General features: G+C 36.4%; 1 protein-coding gene across 7 annotated transcripts; it reads left to right on the top strand.

Moving 5' to 3' along the window:
• Window positions 1-9,875: 9,875 nt before the first annotated feature.
• On the top strand, window positions 9,876-15,480 carry LOC113716542 (agamous-like MADS-box protein AGL9 homolog). Of its 7 annotated transcripts, none has more exons than XM_027240922.2 (8): window positions 9,876-10,548; window positions 12,461-12,539; window positions 13,621-13,688; window positions 13,780-13,879; window positions 14,554-14,595; window positions 14,688-14,729; window positions 14,872-15,005; window positions 15,243-15,480. In XM_027240922.2, exons 1-8 carry the CDS (start codon window positions 10,364-10,366, stop codon window positions 15,316-15,318), a joined length of 726 nt encoding a protein of 241 aa, XP_027096723.1. In that variant the 5' UTR covers window positions 9,876-10,363; the 3' UTR covers window positions 15,319-15,480. The 7 variants fall into 7 exon arrangements, with proteins under 7 accessions (XP_027096723.1, XP_027096722.1, XP_071926825.1 ...); XM_027240921.2 differs by having other exon boundaries at window positions 10,083-10,548; window positions 12,446-12,539; XM_072070724.1 differs by having other exon boundaries at window positions 10,105-10,548; window positions 12,446-12,539; window positions 14,527-14,595.
• The last annotated feature ends 671 nt before the right edge of the window (window positions 15,481-16,151 follow it).

Here is a 16,151-nt window from a genome sequence, read left to right as displayed (position 1 = left end):
TGAGTGGTCAGCTGAGACGTCGGAGAAAAAGGTTTTCCAGGAAACACTCACATACACCATTTATGCAAACGCTTTGCCACCAGTGGCAGTCAAAAATTGTGTGAAGTGGGCATTTCTGGCCAAAAAAAAGTTACTTTTCTTCCTTTTACTTTTAGTCCCTTCCCCTGCTGCGGCGGTGGTGGTGGTGGTGCCACTACCACCAGAGATCAGGCCCACTTCACACGGATGCCGGAAATTAGCGCTGTTATCTAAAAAAATACACAACAAACTGGGGGTTCTCAAGAAAATGCAAAACAACGCTGTGGTTATAATAAAAGAGTTTTGAGCAAAAGAATTTTTGCTTGGCCAAGCGGCCCCAAGATTCAATCAATTGGGGAGGTGAAGCTGAGATGATGGTGCAGCTGAGTGGGGGACCAATGAATTGGAGTGAAGGGAGAAGAAGCGTTTATGCAAATTCATGAACGGTACTGTGGACCCCTCACCCCCCCCCCCCAACCCCCCGGCGGAGAGGAGAGGACAGTACAAATCGGGTCAGATTTAGAACCTTAAAAGGGCGGGCAGCATCAACATCAGAGACCGGGACACGCGGATGGCCTTTCTATTTTGGGAAATTCCACTTTAAAAGCAGTAATGTAATTCACAGTTCTCCCATCCCCCTCCCCGCCCCTACCCTACTGCTCTGGCCCTATTGGCTACAAGGCCAAAGCGGCTTGCTTGATAGATCAAGATCATCCAACCTAAACAACCCCATCCGTCTTGCGTGGGTGCGCGTGTCTCGTCCATCCGATCTATGAGCAAGAGCGTCGTATTTATTGCGCGCACAGTTGTCTTCGCAAAACGTCGCAATCTCTTCTGTCCGATTCGCTGGTTGATGGGAGGGGGTTGGAATAAGGATGACCATTGGCCAAAGGGTCTAACTTTCTGCTTTTTCCTCGCAATATGCATCTGATTGGATTTATGGGTGCGAAGTTGCTCGCGAGGCATGTTGGTGCTGATGATGATCCAAACCATTTCCGCTGCATCGCCACATTGATTATACTCAATCATATGCCTAGACGTTAATACGCTTTCTCACGACGATCTAGTGAAAGATGAGGATAATCTTATAGGATTATAAGTAATTACAACACTCATCTTTTTTAGTCTTGCTTGCCATGTAATGTTCTTCCCAACTTGTTTTTCCTTTTGGGCGGAGGATAACAGGTGGATACTACTTTCGTTGCACGGGTTAGTGGCCAACCAAAAGAAGTCGTACCCATCTTGACGTCCGCGAAGTTCCGTACACGGCCCCTCCGCCCCGCCCTCACTCACTCTGCTTGTTCCGCTTTTCCGTCGTATTATATATAGCAGAAAACAAATTCCCGATTCATCATAAAGAAAAAAGGTTACCGCAGGCTCTCGATTTTAACTTGTAAAACAAAAAGAAATGCATTATCGAGGTCAGCAACCTATAGCTGCAACAATGGACCACGAAACAGCTCTGAATCTTATATGCGTGTGTGCCTCCCTCTTTATCTTCTGAGGGTAGGCTGAACCCGTTGCACGTGGGCTCCATCTCTGTCCCCACACATATACTCGATGCAGTGTATTTGGTGTCCCCACCGCTGTAAGAGGTTGAACGTCACATGTCATTTTTGGAGCTACTAGATGTATTGACTACAGCTACGAAGCGCAAACTGCAATAGAAAGGGCATGGGGCTATATATTATTATATACTAATATAGTATAATATATGGGATGATTAAATGTCACGTGGTAGTATTCGTGTATTTAGAGTCATTCTAGGATTAAAAAAAAAAAAAAAAGAAGGTTTTGAAAGTTAAATGAGTTTTCATTATATCAAAGACCTAATTAATTTGAAGCTCAAGTAGGGAATCATAGGGAGAAAGATCTAACGCTTTGATTCCCGTTGAATAATTGACATAGTAGTCTACCAAACAATAAATAAGGGTGTCATTAGTTTTGATACCCATTCCTACCCTTTAGACCCATTTGCCAAGCTGAAGCAGCCTCTAAGAGCCATGGTCTCATAGTCACAGATACACCTTGTTTTGGATTAGTTAATTATTCAACTTAATCTTATATATATATTGACACTGTATACACTGTCATTATTGAATATATGACGTGCATGTAGAATTTAAATTTCAAATTCAGATTTAGATTAATTGTTACCTAATAATGATAGTGTATATATTGTCATTGTATTAAAAAAAATTTTTTTGTTGATCATAATTATTTATTGAGAATGTTTTTGTCTTGGCTACATAATTCTTTTAAAACAAAAGTCATTTGACTGAAAAGGAAATAAAAGCAAATATGTTGAGTTTATTTGAAAATTTAGAAAAGATATCACCATATTTACCTTGAGAGCCTAAGGTTGGTGGTGCACAATTGAAGCGGGGGAATAAGTTTGTAGAAAACATAGAATGAAGCATAAAGAGTTCTGCATGCGTTTCGCTTTTTGCTTAAAGAAAAAAGATGTTGGACCGCTCTACACAAAAATCCACCTTTCCTTTTTGCTTCATTTGGGAAAATAACAGATAGCTGGAGCAAGACTTGGACCATTGTCTGGTGACATTCATCGTCTTCTTTAATTAAGTCAGTGCCTTGTTTTTTTTTTTTTTTATTATTTTATAGCCACAACGCGGCTATTTCTCAATAGAAATCCTTCATTATCAAGAAGAGATAAGGTATATATCCCCTTTTCCTAAGTTTTTTTTTTTTTTTTTTTTTTGTGCTAGTGTGTTGTCTAGCATTCTTATATTAATGTTTCGCTGGGATGTATTTGCACGTTCTTTTCTAGACACTTACGGGGGAATTTCTGTTGTTGATCTGAATTTTGACAAGCAAAGACGAAAAGAATTTCAATGAAGGTGACACCCCAAACCACCCCCCCCCCCCCCCCCCAAAAAAAGAACCACCGGGATTGATCAAAATTGACCCGTAATTTTGAGACGTAGCATGAGCATCTTTGAACACGGGTCAATCTCCATGACATTTATTAAAAAAAAAAAAGAAGAAGTTAAAATCAGCCAAAAAAGGGCTAAGATGATCATCATCATGACTCATGAACAGATAGATGGTGGAACGCGGGTCAATTTCCGCACGACCTAAGTAGATGTTTTCACACAAATCCGTTAGATAAATGTCACAATATTCAAACAGGTAGAATAGAAGAGATTTGAACTGTGGCTTGGCCTGAAGCAGGAGAAGACTTGTCCTTTCTCGGTCGTAACCAATTCTGAATTCACCGGGCAAGAAGACATGCTTAGTCCAATGGGGTGGAATTTGGAGGCATTCAAAATATTTGGTCCTCCTCTAAGTTGTTCTAGCTAGCAGAGGATTCTTATTCTTGCACCCGAAGTATATTTTTTTGCCTTTGTAGTCGGAAGAGGGAGGGGGCTTTGTTTTGTTTTAGTGGCAAAATAGTTAACGCGTTAAACATAGCAAGACATTGGATAAAAAACTTATTACCACAATCAATGAGATACCAGTCAACATCTTGGAAGATTGTACAATAAAGACTTATTAATTCATAATCACAGAATTTTGTTTTTAATCCACAATTGACAACTGCTTAGGTCCACTTGAAAAATTTTCTGCTTTCACACGCACAAGTGTGTGTGTGTGTGTGTGTGTGTGTGTGTATATATCCTCATTTTGGCAATATGGGTGTTTGCAACGGCTTCAAGTCGGAGGCAAAAATGGAATGTTTTGCTTTCAAACCCAAAGAGGAGAAGAATGGTTATCTACGTATTCTAACGATTGAGGATCGTTTAGAAGTACTGGTTACAAAATCTACATCAATTAACAACTCAACTAGTTGTAGATCCAAGTATTAATTACCATTAATCAATCACAACACAACACAACACGGAGCTTGACCAAGCATATCCAGCTGCAGCTATATCCATACAAAGCACCATTTTCTCGTTTGCTCTTCCAAACATCCTCTCGTCCTTGCTCTTGTTATGTACCGCTTAATTAATCTTGACATGTTAGCCTAATTAAAGGATGAAAAGAATCCTTTTTTCTCTTTTTTTCTAATTGGTAAGTTCAGTTGGTACAGGAACTATCACTGCAAATATACATATATATATATTTGCTTTCTCTCTTACCCAGTGATCGAGCCAGCACTTATTGGATAAGCTGTCCAGGTAGTGGTTTATAAATGGTGAATTCAAAGATAAAACACAAGCACCTGCGTATACGGAAAAACTATTAGAGGAAGAGGTCGGAGAAAGTAATCACGTTCTCTGTCAACTCGTTTCCTGACTACCAATAATAAATAATAATAATAAGGGATAATTTCAGAAACCTCCCCTGAGGTTTCTGATAATCTCACTCTCCTCCCCCGTGGTTTCAAAAAATTACAAACCTCCCCTGAGGTTTAGGATTTTGTAACAAAATCAGCCCCTGATGTCAAAAAGTGAACATAAAAAAGTGTTTTCCGGAAAGAGAGGAAATTTTGTTTCCATAAATGCCCATGAGGTAAGTGTACAAGTTATATTAGTAAAATAATGAAAACTAATAAAATTCAAAAATAAATTAGAAAAAAGGAATAATTTCAAACACAATATGTTATTCATCAATAATATTATATCAAAAGCTTTTACTAGATGGTTATTTGTTCCAATTACATATTAAATCAACCATTAGTGCTTATGAAAGTGCATTAAATATTTAGTAGAGAGGTAGTTTACTTCAATAAGTAACATGTATATAATTACTTATTGAATGTACAATCTGATTGAAATAATGTACACCGTATTATCGATCAAGTACGATGCATAGAAATTGTTGACCATGCAGTTATTTGTTTACATGCATATGTCAATTAGTCATCGCAGCAATATGCATATAGTGCAATGATATGTATACATTTGGAATGATTATTGGTACTTTGACCCACTTGTGCATCTCCTTATAAGTTGCCGTGGGCATGTAATTTTATTTATATAACTAATACTAATTTGCCTATAAATATCTTACACGGGGTTATCTGATCTATGAGGTACAATCAGTTTACAAATATATACATTATGTTAGATGTTAGTTACTTGACTGTGTATATCTATAAAAAGTAGTGTAATAGTACACACAAATTTGGAATGGTTAGGTATTAAAAGAATATACATCATGTTAGGTGTTAATTATTTGACTATGCATACATGTAAAAGGGAGATTAGATATAGCGTAGAAAAAAGTAATTACGTGAGTTGGAATGTATTTGTCCTGATAATTACGAAATATTAGCTGACTTGTGAGGGTATTTAAGTCTTTTTGGCAACAATGATGTAAGAAATGGGACCTAAATTCTAACAGGAGAGGTTTGTGATATTTTTGAAACTACAAGGGAGGAGAGTGAGACTGTCAGAAACCTCAGGGGAGGTATCTGAAATTATCCCTAATAATAATAATAATAATTTTTTCCTTTACACTAGCAATTAAAATTGGAGATGAACAATTGAAGTAATGGGTTGTGGGCAGTTATTTATTATTAATTACCTTGACCCTTGCCAAGACGTGTAACTGTGTAATAAATGCATGCTTGGGGTAGAAGGGCCGATCGAACAAACAACTCCTATGAATTGTTCTCCACGCAATTACTCAGGCGTCTTAATCAAATTCAAATGTTGTGGCGACTTCAATCAATCGAATCTGAATGCTAAGTTTTGTCGTCTCATTGAAAGCGTCTTCTTTTTCATTTTGAAATGTTCGTTATTTTACTAAAATTAAAGTTTTTTTTTTCAATGTTATCCTGACTATTATCTATATTTCATACTGTAGACGATAATTAAGCTTTGTTTAAAAACAGTTTAATAAGGAAAATATTTTTACGATCACTTATATAACAAAATGTACTAGTAGTTAATCACTAAACACGCTAATAATAGCTCATAATTAAGAACTTACCATTAAAGTATAGTGACGTAAAGTCACCATGGCATTATCCCAAATCTTGAGTTAAACTAAGACTCTGCGGTTGAATCTTGCCCATCTATTCGAAAATATGACCAGCCAAATCTCTCTCTCTCTCTCTCTCTCTCTCTCTCTCTATATATATATATATATATATATATATAGAGGTGAATTACATACATGGATCTAGAGAATGATCACATGAGCAAATTAAAAATGTGAAAAAAGCACGCTACTTGAAACCGGGTTTGGTGAAACATGGTGGATTATAATCTTTACGTACAAGTAGTAGTGTTAAGAATTCCTTTTTCTTTTACTTTATGTTTCATCATAAAGGCATCAACAGGGCTGTGCTTGTAATACGATATCAAACCTCATTTTGTCTTCTTTTAGGCTGAGGAAGGGCTTGTACGTCATACGTGCTCTTGCAGTACTCCTGTATATTTTGACACAACACCTTAATTTGTCTTTTTTCTTCAATTGCGCGGGACAGAAAGCGGTAATGTTAATGTAATTTAAGGAAAAGAGAAAGAGAAAGAAAAAGGAAAAACCGCCTTCATATAATTGCCACTTTGTTTATCCAGCTAAGCCATACTAAGCAAGTTATCTGAGCCTGCGTGCTTATGGATGGCTTAAATTAACACGTAATAAATCTCATAGAATCGATTTTGGTTGATTTTATTAATGCCTTGTCATACACTCTGCAAATGCGTCCAACTCCAAGATATTTACCGTGTCCTCAGCCGTACGTTGCACTAGAAAATTTTTTGATATATTTTGTGTCTATACATGTTTAAGAACTTTTTAATTTTTCCACCCCTTGCCTCAATAATTTCGCAATTTCTGGATCAAAGGGTACAGCATTGGACAAACACACCTTAATTTGTTGGGTTATGCACCTACGCCGATGGTCTCCCGTGGGTTATTTTTATGTCAGGAGTTCGGTATTAGAAATCTCGGTTCATTCTTTTTTGGGTGTATGACCTTTTATCTGCCCTGCAGTTTCATATTTTACGACATAACACTCGTATGATTTAAAAATTTATATATAACTCCCTCATGAATTAGATTAAAGCGTCATCATTAGCTTTTCTGTTGAAATTAATAAAAAGTCAAAGTCAAACTAATAAATTGATAAATTTACCTTCTCATTACTTCTTTTCTTTTTTCCCTCTAAACATAAAAATGAAGAAATTGAAATAAAAATAGATAAACAAGAACTAGAAAATACCATTAAAGATTTGGTTTAAAACCTTACAATAATATTTGTAGTAAAAAAAAAAAGGTTTTTTTTTTATTTTTTGTTTCTTATTTATTTTTTTAATATTTCCCTTCTATCTTTTCTGTTTTCTTATTATTTATTTTTTAAAATTTTCTTTCCGTCTCTTTTATATATTTGGAGAAAATTAAGATTTTGTTGGACACGAATGATTTTTATTTCCCTTATCAGCATAATTATCAAGTAAAGCTGTAAAGGTATCGCAGAGCAATAGTAATTTCCTTATACTCCTCTCTTTTGGAGGTAGAAAATAAAAGGGATGACAAGGAAGAGAATCATGGTGAACCTCTGATCAAGAACTCTTTGTCCATCGGGTGGGAATGATAGGAGGACATTCTTGTGTAAGGAGGAGGGGTGGTAATTTGCAACTTATATTTCTATGTTGAATAAAAGATGTCCTGGAACCATTTACATTAACTTACTGATCAAGTACCTCACAGATTTTCATATTACGGTGTATTTACAAGAATTGCAGGCTCTAACTTTCACATTGCTGCCTTTTAGTTTGTGACAGTGTCATTGGCCATGAGTTTATGCAATAGCTTGCGCATTGCTGTTTAATTAGTTGTACGCTAGCTAGTAATCTCTGTTAGGTCATATGCAGATAGTTTCTGTGGTCTCGTCAAGCAATTGAGTCTCCCAGCCCCAGAGAAAGAAACTATTAATTACAACCAGCTAGTCACGTATATATCCTTCATCCAAGATACATAGTGGCAAAAAAGGTCATCCACGAATATTATGTCTTATACTCTTCAAAAGATTCTTGTAATATTCTTGGCAGCTTCGCATGACCCCTGCGTTTATGTTCATTTTAACTCGGTTATTGGGCAGATAATCGCCTTCTTTTTCATAAATAAATCTCTTTCTCCACTTTTCTTTTTCTTTTGCTTCAAAAATTTCCTCTTCCCAACCAGATACAACAAAATACTAGTAGTACTAGCTATACGTCACAGTGGAGGGCAAAGTGGTCGGAGCAAACCAGTCTTTCACCGTTTTAAAAAAAAAAAGGGGGTACATTTCAAGGGTATTTCAGTCAGGACACAAAAGATAAAAGCAGCTCCTGTAATTACAAAGGTTTAGGTTCTCAAGGATTGGGAGAATTGTAATTTTGATCCCCAATTTACAGTGTATGAGCGGAATTATCCCCAATCTATTTCGAAAATCAATTTGGGTCCTCAATCTATTCAATTTTGTGCTAAAGTGGACAATTGACAGAATCTTTTCAATTACAATCGAAACTAAGTCACGTTGAGATCACGCGCCGGCACCTAAAATTCCTTTTTCAATTTTTTTTAATTTCTAAAACACATTTTTTTTAGTGGCTTAGTTTTTGGCATGGACACTCCTGTCCCATCAGTCAGATCAATCTTCTCCTCACTAATTCTTTTTCAATCAAAACTCTAAATTAGAGATCCTAAGGCCAAACCCACCACCCGCTGTGCTAGGCCAGAACCAGGGCAAGATCTCCTTCCCATCCCAAATGGAATCAGCTTTGATGGCTGAACCTGCATGCTTTCGAATCTCTGTGGCTTGAAGCTTGTTGGATCATCCCAAACGTTTAGGTCCCTGTGAACTGCCCATGTATTAACTACAAAATTGTGCCTCGCGGAATATTGTATCCCCTATTTTTACAGTCATCGGACGATTCATGTGGCACTAACATTGGTGTTGTTGGGTACAACTGAAGTGTTTCTAAAAGAATGTTATGAAGTTAAGGAAGATTGGATAAATCATATGTTTGTCGACCAATCGATCAATTCCTACTTAAGCATCCAATTCAGCTCGAGCTTTCTCTAGCACCTCGGGATGGTTGAGCAAAAGAAACAAGACCCATTCTATAGTGTGTCTCTTCCGGCCGTAAGCATGACCTACCAATAATATACTAGTGGTTCAATTGAATGCTCATTCCATTTCAATGGTGAAGAATGGCTAATAGGGAAAGAATGTACTTACCAACATAATCTCTTTGATGATTTGGTCCGTATAATCCCTTTGATTTCCAATTATTATCATTCGCTCTTCTCTCTTGGCTGCTTGCTTGCTTGCTTATGAAGTAGTATTGCTGCTGCTCCTGTTGTTTATGCAGGAGAGTTGAACTGGGTCCGCCTCTGGCGTTGATTACAGATTATCTTCATTACTAATGGAGGCAAGAACGAGACTTGGACTGAGAGGCCAAGCTGAGCTTTTTACTCGTGCTGTGGGTTCTGGGGATTTGAAGGCGGCAGCCAACAAAAGGAGTAATTTGGATTGTGAGATTACCCATTTCATGTCTTTGTTTAATAAGACAAAAGGTAAGAGAAAGCTGAAAATATTTTAAAAAAAAAACATGTTTTAGAAATTAAAAAATTTAAAAAAGGGATTTTAGGTGCCGGCACGTGATCTCACGTGACTTAGTTTCGATTGAAATTGAAGAGATTCTGTCAATTGTCCAATTTAGAACAAAATTGAATAGATTGAGGACTAAAATTGATTTTTGAAATACATTGGAGATAATTCCGCACATACACTATAGATTGAGAATCAAAATTACAATTCTCCCCTCAAGGATTTGTCAAGAGATGAATCAACTGAACCCTTTGATCAGCTGTCAATCACTTGACATCTTGACACGTAGCACATCAACATCGAATTACCTCGTAGGTTTTAAGGTTTCCTCCCTCAATAACCCTTCATGCCCACTAGTATTTTTTTCGTCCCACCATCCTCCTCTCTCTCTCGTCCTTCCTCAACCCCATCTCTTCACCGTCCGATCCATCCTTTTAAGCCCGAGATACCAACAATGGTCCACATCCTTACCATGCACGTCAACCACACACAATCCCTCCCTTGAGACGCTCACACAGCCTTATAATCATTGTGGTTAGTGTCTTGAAGAATCCCAGAAGGGTTCTCATTTTGTTTGAGAGTGGGAAATTGTGTATCTGTCTCAGGGCCCGCCCTTAAATAATTTTTCTCATCTAAACTGTGGGGATGTATAAACAGGACCGAATAGTTATCTAGTACATGTGTAGAAGATTACATGTATTGTGGGATGTGCATATAAAAAGAGGGAAACAAAAGGGAAGGAGCAGTTTTGAGGGGGAAACAAGACTCTGTTGTTGTGGTTGTAATTTGTGAGTTTCAGTGGTAATAAGAACGGAAAGAGAGGTAGGAGAGAGGATGGGAAGAGGTAGGGTGGAGCTAAAGAGGATAGAGAACAAGATCAATAGGCAAGTAACTTTTGCTAAGCGAAGAAATGGGCTATTGAAGAAAGCTTATGAGCTCTCAGTTCTATGTGATGCTGAGGTTGCTTTGATCATCTTCTCCAATAGAGGAAAGCTCTATGAGTTTTGCAGTAGCTCTAGGTATACACCCTTATTATACATAAAAACAACTCTACTTTATGCACGCCCCATATACCGACTAGTCATGTACTGCTATCGAGTATAACCATTTCTTAGTAAGACTAGTTTTTAACTATCTCTCTTTCCTTAACAAGATCTCCCCTTTTTTTTTTTTTGCCCCAGTTTGTTTTTCATTTTTTTTCCTCATTTCTTTAGCTAGGTAATCGTGTGCTATTGTTGGTTTTGAGAGATCTGAATAATAATCAATGGCAAGTAGGAGAAGAGGAGAGGAGAGCAGCGAAGGTCGTCTTTAATTGAATCTTGTCATTGGAAGGGGAAGGGGTGATGGTTGTTTTTCTCTTTTTCGGTGCTGAGCAAGTATGCCGTTTTGGTGAATATTTTGGAGCGTATAGGACTTTGTGCTTAAGGATGATGTTAGATCTGCAAGAGGAAACCATGAAAAGAAGATCATTTCCATTTTTATGTTTGAGGTTTTCCTTAACCTTTTTTTCGCTGATCTAGTTTTTGCTCTTCCCAACTCTCTCTTACCTTTATTTTCTGATCTTCCTAGCTAGTTCTTTTATTAACTCCTCAAAGAGGAGGAGTTTGATCGGTTCTTTATTAACATAACAATCCAATTGTAGTGGTTTCCGTTCTCCTCTATGTCATCAATATGGTCTGATCTATACATGCTTTCAAAAACATGCCCTTAAGGTTCATGGAGCTAATTGAAAAAATGTTTTCTGCTTATGAATGCATCTTTTACAAGAAGTCCGGGAGTGGATGCTCATGAATCTGTAAGTTTGCAGCTGCTGCTCCTCAAACATGACAATTTAGGGTTTCTTTTGAATGATGCTTGTCCAAAGCTTGTACCTTTTTAGGGTTTCTACGGTCTTTCTTTGCAAATCTGTTTCAAATTTGCCATCTACCCAATTTGGGTACCCTCCAAAATCTTTTTTTTTTTTTTTTAATTTGGATCATTCGTGGTCTATGTTTTTTATGCATACTGATTTTTTTTTTTTAGTCATTTATTGGGGACCCTTCGGGAAATAGAGCTCCTCCATAAAGCTTGGGGAGGTGTGCTTAACAAGGTGTCTGGGAAGTTTTTCTGTGGGGTAGAGAGAGAGAGAGCTTCCATCAATCATTGAATTAGGTCTAGGGTTCGGTACGACGGATTTAGGGTTTGCTCAGTGTTGTTTTTGATGCAGTTTCGTGTCTGATCATCCAAAATCACAACTTTTTATGGTTCCCGCAAATATCTGGTTTTTTTTTTTTTTTTTTTGCAATGTCATGATTATTTTAACTGTGCTTGCCTTCTGAAATCCCTTTTCTGTTGTGTGTGTGTGTGTAGATGCAGATAGATAATGTAAAACCGTAGTTTGAATCATATGAAGTACCATGATTAGCTGTAGGTGCATTGGAACCAACAGAAAAGGGCAGAACAGCAAAAAATTACCCTCGGATCTTACATGGGATCAGTAATTATTTTGTGCTTTGCTATTAATTTGTTTTCTTCTCCTTTTAATAAATGAGTCTAACAGAGAAAGAAAGCAGGACGTACCGCTGCACTTAATAATGGTTTTGACAAAAGTCTGAGCAGTAATTAATGAAGTCTTATTAAATAATGTCATTCAAAACAAATAAATAGAAAGGATCGATTGCGTATAAATGAATTCATTTACCTACGTACGTATTCGGGATGTGATACGTACCAAAAAGAAGAAGCTTGGAGGAACTGAAAGTAAATGATAATAGTACGTACTGGCATGCATAAGCATTTTCTGATCTTTAATCTGTGTTTGCATGCAGTTATTAGTGGAGATCTTAGTTCTGGCATAATATTATTGTGTTATATATTGTTGAATGAAAGAATGAAATCCCTTTTAATTTCTGCACTCAATTAACAATTAATGTTTAGAGTCACGCTGTACAGCATGCTCAAGACGCTAGAGAGGTATCAGAAATGCAACTATGGAGCACCTGAGCCCAACATATCCACCAGGGAAGCACTGGTAATTAAGCACTTATTATTATATGCATGGTAGGTATGGTATTAGTTGATTGGTGATTAGAGAAAATGTTGAAAATTAATTAGTCTAACGAGTTTGCTTAATTAGTGAACAAAAAGCTTAAACGATCGAGTTTGCTTGGAAGTCGGTTAGATACTACTACTAATTCAAATAAATATTAATTTCCTGATGAGAATTAATAAAATGTGTATGTGACGTGACTTCCATGCCATTATATATATACTTGGACCATTCATAATAGACGTTAAAGGATGAGCCAAAGTTACGTTTGAATTAATTGTGAATAGGTGGATTGGAGGATGTTCTTTGAGAAACCAAGTGCACATCGATCTACAACATTGCATAATGTAATAGCAGCAGCTTTTTATATATATATATATATATATTGCCATCGTGTTGAATACAATTGTAAAGGATGATGAGCCATGTTGCGTTTAACTTTTGTAAAACTCCTACGGCTCAAAAAGGCTCTAATTTTTTGTGCTTTTTTTTTTTTGGGATATAAAACAGGTTTTAGTTCTCTTATTTATGGGCCTTATTCATCTTGTCTTACTTATGATCTTGTCTTACTTATGGAGTAATATATTTTTCACCTAATATCGAAAGGTTTTTTCCTTTTCATGTATTAGCTTTTGCATGGATTAAATCTTTTCGACAATTAAATAAAAAAAAATCCACTTTTTTGGTTTTTGCTATTTTGAATTTCTTTATGAAAGTCATAAAATTTTAACATCAAGATATATATATATATATATATTTTTTTTTTCCTTTTACCCGGCACAGTTATCCGAGTCTCAACCATCTCTAGCTAGTACTTTATAAAGAAGGCTTTTTTTTTTTTCTTTTGCCAGGAAAAGGAGGCATTCATGGTAAACTTTGCATCGAATTAATCTGTGTTGCATGCATAAATCAGGGCTAAAGTAACATGTGTTATAGATCTCTCCTATATATTGTCTACGTACTCCTGCCCTTCAGATTCTTCGTCTATATTTTCTTGGAGGACAAAATATACTCATATTTGCCCTTTAGATTCATGATTTTCTTACTCATGATTGTGTTCTAGGAGCTGAGTAGTCAGCAGGAGTATTTGAAGCTTAAAGCACGTTACGAAGCTCTACAAAGATCACAAAGGTACCTAGCAATAGATTATGCATGTTAAAAAAAAAAAAAAATTTGTGGAAGGACAGTAAAATCATTTTCCTTTATGCTGTTGTGATGGTAGGAATCTTTTGGGCGAGGACCTTGGTCCTTTAAACAGCAAGGAACTTGAATCATTGGAAAGGCAGCTTGATATGTCTCTGAAGCAAATCAGATCAACACGGGTAATCCACCATACTCCCCTCCCATCCTCTTCTTCTCCATGCAAAATTTTCATTAATTAGCACTACTTTCGTCCTCCTCGCTCTAATTTTCGCATTGATCAGCCCTTCAAACTGGATTCTTTGATTTGTTTGAAGCCAAGTCTAATCATTAAAACCATTAATGGCCCTGTGAAGTCCTGCTAGCATTTCTAGTAGTTCACCTGACATTCACAGTATCAGTTAAACTTGAGATACTTTGCAATAGATGCTTTTGCCTAGCTCTAATTAATTTAATTTGGATCCAATATTTATGATGCTTAAGAGAAATATAAAGTAAAAGCGGCTGCAAATTTCGAGGATATACTCTTCATGATACGGACTGCCATGGATCCTTGTGGAAAAAAAAAAAAAAAAAAAAAAGTAAACAAGGCTGATCTTTGACTGGATGATTTCCAGTTATATTCACCATAAAACATGAGGACAAGTGCTCTCATTTACCCATGCATGCTTCTTTTTCCTGCTGTTTCATACTTTTCTTTGAAATGTCAATTAATGGCATAGCTGGGCATCACATGAATTACTGTCAAAATAATCAAGAAGATAATGAGAAGATGAAATCATTGACATTGTAATTTTGGAGCAATAGCATTGAAAATTTTGCCGTAAAGGAAACTGAAGATGGTATGTGCATGCAGACTCAAGTAATGCTGGATCAGCTCACTGATCTCCAGAGAAAGGTAATAAAACATTCTGCAAATTTTCAAGCAATCCAGAGTCCAAGTTTCTATCAAATTGTTGAGACCTTTTAATCATGTATTTAGTTTTGCAGGAACATGCTTTGAACGAGGCAAACAAAACTCTAAAACAAAGGGTAAGTTGTAATTTTCTGATCTTTAAATGTTTTTACAATCTAAATCTTTCCCAATGTCTAGACGTTACAGCCATGCACGTAGTTGAACTGCATTCACCTCAACAACATGACAGCACAACATTTCTAAATAAATGTCTTGCAGCTGATGGAAGGAAACCAAGTAAATCTCCAGTGGAATCCGAATGCACAGGATGTTGGGTACGGCCGACAACCAGCTCATGCTCAGGGTGATGGTTTTTTTCATCCATTGGATTGTGAACCGACATTACAGATTGGGTATGAACTCTATAATTCAGTAACATTTGATAACGCATCAGTTTCCACTTAGCATCCTACAGCAACAGATTTAGTACCTAGATTATTATCAAATTTCAAGGCAAACATATTTTACCGTACTGTACAGTATACTATCCTTTTTATGTTGCATCATATAAGAAGTGAGAAGGAACTGATACATACATACATACATATATATATATATATATGTATGTATATATATTCACTGAAATACAGATACCAGAATGATCCAATAACAGTGGCAGCGGCAGGCCCGAGTGTGAATAACTACATGGCAGGTTGGTTACCATGATCAGAAGAAAAAATTGCCTGTCATGCTAATGATTCCTTTCATAAGACTCGATGCAATTGATGTTCTATGTATTTTTATTTTGACTAAAGAACTTGTGTAATAGCATGAATTTTCATAAGACGCTATTATTATAATCTCCTAATGTGGACGAACGTTAAGTCATGTTTGCCTGCTCTAAGACTTGATCTCGTCATTTTTTTTTTTTTCTTCATCAGATGCAATTCCATTGATGTTAAAAGGGTTTTTTTTTTTTTTTTTAAAAAAAAAGAAAGGCCGTTCATCCCCAAGTTAAATGAGAAACAGTAGTATTCTTCGTCGAGGATAACTCTGGATTCTCATTTTCTTTCACGAAACCCCATTAACGGCGTAATTTTGGCTCAAGCCTATCCGTTGACATTTTAGCCCACTTTGTGTTGCTTGTAAGGGTGTCCAATTGAAATTTTGGCTTCTGCAACCCGGTCCATCAATCCCATGGAGTTCAGGCCCATATTTCAACTTTGGGAATCTTAATCCATTTCGCCCTTTACAATTTAACAAAACAAAACCATCAATACATTTTTTGATTACCTTCTCATCATCTCACAGAGATTACGTAAAAAAAAGTACTACGGTATCCTTTTCAAAAAATTATTTCAAATAATCTGTTATCCAAACACACTCAATCTTAATTCATTACCTAATCCTGGCATTGGTTAATAATAGCTCTCCACAAAATTTTCCTTATCATTCTAAAAGTTTGCAACGAAAAATAGGATAATAGGGGTCTCATTAACATTTCCCCTAGTTCCCTCACACTTTTCTTTTTCTTCTTTTATTGACCCAAAAAAAAAAAA

The sequence above is a fragment of the Coffea arabica genome, chromosome 11c (assembly GCF_036785885.1).
Source record: "Coffea arabica cultivar ET-39 chromosome 11c, Coffea Arabica ET-39 HiFi, whole genome shotgun sequence".
NCBI lineage: Eukaryota > Viridiplantae > Streptophyta > Magnoliopsida > Gentianales > Rubiaceae > Coffea > Coffea arabica.
Note: the sequence above shows the minus strand (reverse complement) of the source record. Positions and strands in the feature narration are given on the sequence as shown.